At 43.3% G+C, this 4,839-nt stretch overlaps 1 protein-coding gene across 1 annotated transcript in view; it reads left to right on the forward strand.

Annotated features, from left to right (window-relative positions):
* VAV1 (vav 1 guanine nucleotide exchange factor) overlaps positions 1 to 4,839 on the forward strand; it is a 92,761-nt gene that overhangs the window by 70,797 nt on the left and 17,125 nt on the right. Inside the window, exons 17-18 of the mRNA XM_011967486.1 lie at positions 1,961 to 2,097; positions 2,500 to 2,565. Coding sequence (XP_011822876.1) covers positions 1,961 to 2,097; positions 2,500 to 2,565 — 203 coding nt within the window. The remainder of the gene's footprint in view (positions 1 to 1,960; positions 2,098 to 2,499; positions 2,566 to 4,839) is intronic.

The following is a 4,839-nucleotide window of genomic DNA, read 5'->3' on the forward strand; positions in this document are numbered from 1 at the left end:
CAGGAGATCCCAGCTACTCAGAAGGCTGAGGCAGGAGAATGGCATAAACCCGGGAGGTGGAGCTTGCAGTGAGCCGAGATCCGGCCACTGCACTCCAGCCTGGGCGACAGAGCGAGACTCTGTCTCAAAAAAAAACAAAAACAAAAACAAAAAACTTAAAAAAATATATACATGTCTCCTTCTGTTGTATTGAGGACATTTGAGTTGTTTCTAGTTTTTTACTATTGCAAATAAAGCTGATACATATATGTCATATATCGTATATGTATATATAAAATACATCTTTTTAAAAAAAATTTTTAGAAGCAGGGTCTTACTCTGTATCCCAGGCTGGAGTGCAGTGGCAGGAGTGTTCCACTTATATGCCATTTATATGACATATAAATATATAACATAATCAGGTGTGGTGGCTCATGTCTGTAATCCCAGCACTCAAACTCCAAGGCCAGGAGTTTGAGACCAGCCTGGGCAACATAACGAGACCCTGTGTCTACAAAAAATTTTTTTAAATTAGTGGGGTTCCTGCTTGAACCCAGGAATTCAAGGTTGCAGTAAGCCATGATCACGCCACTGCACTCCAGCCTGGGCAACAGACCAAGATCCTGTTTCAAGGATATAAAAAAATAAATATGTGAAATCTATGAATGGGCATGTTTTCTTCTTATTATTACTTATTATGTAATTAGCAATAGTCAGTTAGCTTTCTTAGCAACAGTCAAAATTAGAAACAGCCCAAGTGTCCTTTATACAATAGAATATATATACACATATATATATGCACACACATACATGTATTTTGAGAGAGGAAATACATACTTTAAGGTATGTAAAAATCAATAAATCTTAAGTATATGACTTAATACATTTTTATCCATGCAACCAACAATCAAAGTATAGAACACTTCCATCCCTCCAGAACCGCACTGTCCAACATAAATTAATTAAAATGAAATCATCTTAAATTTTTTTTTACTTACATTAGCCTTGAAGCTCTCAATAACTGCCTGTGGCTAGTCGCTACCATATTGGACATATCCATCACCACAGAAAGTTTTATAAGAAAGCACTGCTACTCACCTATCTCCCATAGGGAACCACTGTCTGATGTCTATCACCATAGATTAATTTTGCCTGCTCTTGAGTTTTCTATAAATAAAATCGTATAGTACATGCTTATTTCATCTGGTTTCTTTTATTTGACATAATGATGGTGAGATGCATCGATGTGGTTGCCTGTAGCAACAGCTTTTTCTTTTTCATTACTGTATAGTATTCCATTATGTGATGGTATCACAATTTGTTTATTGATTGATCAACCTATTGAGGATGTTTGGTTGGTTGCCAGTTTTTGGATATTCTGAATAAAGCTGCACCTTTTGAAGGACATTTTTTTTTTGTTTTTTGTTTGTTTGTTTGTTTTGAGATGGAGTCTCACTCCATTGCCCAGGCTGGAGTGCAGTGGCATGATCTTAGCTCACTGCAACCTCTGCCTCCTGAATTCAAACGATTCTCCTGCCCCCTGCCTCCCAAGTAGCTGGGATTACAGGCACCTGCCACCATGCCTGGCTAATTTCTATAGTTTTAGTGGAGATGGGGTTTCACCACATTGGCCAGTCTGGCTTGAACTCCTGACCTCAGGTGATCCGTCCACCTCGACCTCTCAAAGTGATGGGATTACAGGCATGAGCCACCTCACCTGGCCAGGACACATGTTTTTATTTCTCTTGGATTGCTGGGTTACAGAGTAGATACAATGTTTAGCTTCAGTAGATATTGTCGAATAGTTTTCCAAAGAGTATCCCCACCAGCAACGAGTGAGAATTCCAGTTGCTCCACGTTCTTGTCAACACTTGGTATTGCCAGTCTAAAAAGAAAAATTTTAGCCATTCTGGTGGGTGGCAAGATTCAGCGTTGAAAGTTGCCTGCCAATCACCCTGTACTCCTGTACCCTGTCCTCCAGGTCTGCCCAAGATGGAGGTGTTCCAGGAATACTATGGGCTTCCTCCACCCCCTGGAGCCATTGGACCCTTTCTACGACTCAACCCTGGAGACATTGTGGAGCTCACAAAGGCTGAGGCTGAACAGAACTGGTGGGAGGTACAGGCTGGGACAACAGGAGTGATGGGGTGGGACCCAAGTGTAGGGTTATGGATTCATGTGGTCTCAGGGAGTTGGGTCATAGTCTTACTGTGCTCTGGAGGTGATGCCTGGGGAGTCGGGGAGGTACACTGAGATTTCTCGGCATGGCTTTTCTGAGATGGCCATCTTCCCAGGAAGTTAATACTGATTGTCACCTCTCTGGGCTCTCCAGGCCATCCTGAGATAGATGGACAAGCAGAGTGACCAATGAGCAGAGAGACGGACACACACACACACACACACACACACACACACGAGTGATGGAGCAGGATCCATGTGGAGGGTTATGGGTTTAGGTGGTGGGTGGGGTTATGGATCCTATAACCTCTCTGTTCCTGTTTTTGTCTCCTGGGTGTTTAGGGCAGGAATACATCTACTAATGAAATTGGCTGGTTTCCTTGTAACAGGGTGAAGCCCTACATCCGTGTGAGTGCCTCAAGTCTGAATGGAACAAGGGCAAGGGGTTCAGGGTGGGTCCTGGGAGGATGGGCAGAATTGAAAAGACAACCCTGGAGTTGGGAAGGGGGCTGCCCATCATGGCAGGTCTATCTCCAACTCAAGGCTTTGCCCACCCCACCAACTGAGCCCAGAGAGGGGCCACCCTGGAAACAATGATTGATCTTTTTCTCCTTGATAATTTTTGTATCAAGGTCCTTTCCTTCCTACACAGGTATGGTAGGGAGGAAGGAACAGAGACCTAGAAAGTGGGCCTGCCCATGACTTCCTTCTGAGACACTGAATTGAGTTCTGTGAGAGTGCTGTGGCCTCCATTGCCTGCATCCTTGCCCTGCTCCTGGTGGACGCACCTGTCCACCCCAGCCTCTGCTGTTCTTCTAGTGTTCTCTTCTCGATGGACCCCTCACTCTTCACGATGACTTCAGAGCTCTCCCTCTCACCCCAACCTCAGATGTCCCCTAGCTCATTCATAGCAAATGACCCCACTGTCCACTTCACAGCCTACAGAGGGAAATTCTCTCCAGTGTTGCTTTAACTTTAATTTTATATTATTTCAGACTTCTAGCAAAACTATGAGAATAATGCAAAGAGCCCCCATTAGCCTTTACCCAGTTGCATTGGTTCTGCTAATGTTTTGTTCCATTTGCTCTGTCATTTCCTCTCTCTACCCACACATAGTATTTATTTTTCCTGGAAGAGTTAAAAGTGAATTTGCAGATGACGTTCCCCTTTACCCCTAAGTACGTCTTAAGAGCAAGAACCTCCTAGTACATAACCAGAGCAAGATTTTAAAAGACACAAAATTCAACATTGACATTATACTATTATTGAATTCATAGTCTGTATTTAAATGTTGTCAATTTCCCCAAAAATTTTATCAAAAATTTTTGTGTTCCTGTGGTTTCTCCACTGTCAAGTTACAATATGAGTTTCCAACTCCATCATTCTTTCCACATTTATTAGCTGGTGTTCTGCTGCAAGGAAGCGCTGTCCCTTCTGTCCCCATCTGTCTGTCTATCTGTCTATCTATCTATTTATCTATCTATCTATCTATCCATGTACCTACCTACCCATCAATCCATCCATTCATCAATCAATTCTTCCATCCATCCATCCATCCATCCATCCATCCATCCATCCATCCATCCATCCATCATCTGTCTACTTATCAATACATTCATGACCTGTTCATCCACCTATCATTTATCTATGTATTATCTGTCTATGTATTATCTGTCTATCTATCTATTCACTGATCATCTCTCTACCTATTTTTCACCTACCTATCTAACCATCTATTATCTATTATCATTTCTCTCTCATCTATTCATTTATCATTTATCTATCACCTGTCTGTTTATCATCTATCATCTATCCATGTACCTATTACCTATCTATCCATCATCCATCTATTCTATCTATCTCTTAATTTTTTTGTTTTAGAGAGAGGGTCTCATTCTGTCACCCAGGCTGGAGTGCAATGGTGTGATTTTAACTCACTGCAGCCTTGACCTCCTGGGCTCGAGCAACCCTCCCACCTCACCCTCCTGAGTGGCTGGGACCCCAGATGCATGCCATTATGCTCAGCTTTATTTATTTATTTATTTATTTATTTATTTATTTATGATGGAGTTGCACTCTTGTTGCCCAGGCTGGAGTGCAGTGGGGTGATCTCGGCTCATTGCAACCTCTGCCTTCTGGTTTCAAGTGATTCTCCTGCCTCAGCCTCCCAACTAACTGGGATTACAGGTGCCTGCTACCACGCCTGGCTAATTTTTGTATTTTTAGTAGAGATGGAGTTTCACCATGTTGGCCAGGCTGGTCTCGAACTCCTGACCTTGTGAACTGCCAGCCTCGGCCTCCCAAAGTGTTGAGATTACAGGCATGAGCCACCGCGCCCAGCCACAGCCATTTTTTTGTGTGTGATTCTTTTGCAGAGATGGGGTCTCACTATGTTGCACAGGCTGGTCTTGAACTCCTGGGCTCAAGCAGTCATCTCATAGAACATCCTTCCCTTTTTTCTTTTAAAAAATTGAGGTGAAATTTGCAAAACATAAAACTGACCATTACAATGTAGCTGAGATTACAGGCGTGCACGACCATGCCTGGCTAATTTTTTGTATTTTCAGTACAGACTGGGTTTCACCGTGTTAGCCAGGATGGTCTCGGTCTCCTGACCTCGTGATCCGCCCGCCTCGGCCTCCCAAAGTGCTGGGATTACAGGCGTGAGCCACCGCGCCCGGC

This window comes from Mandrillus leucophaeus, unplaced genomic scaffold (genome assembly GCF_000951045.1).
Source record: "Mandrillus leucophaeus isolate KB7577 unplaced genomic scaffold, Mleu.le_1.0 Scaffold8, whole genome shotgun sequence".
In the NCBI taxonomy this organism is placed as follows: Eukaryota; Metazoa; Chordata; class Mammalia; order Primates; family Cercopithecidae; genus Mandrillus; species Mandrillus leucophaeus.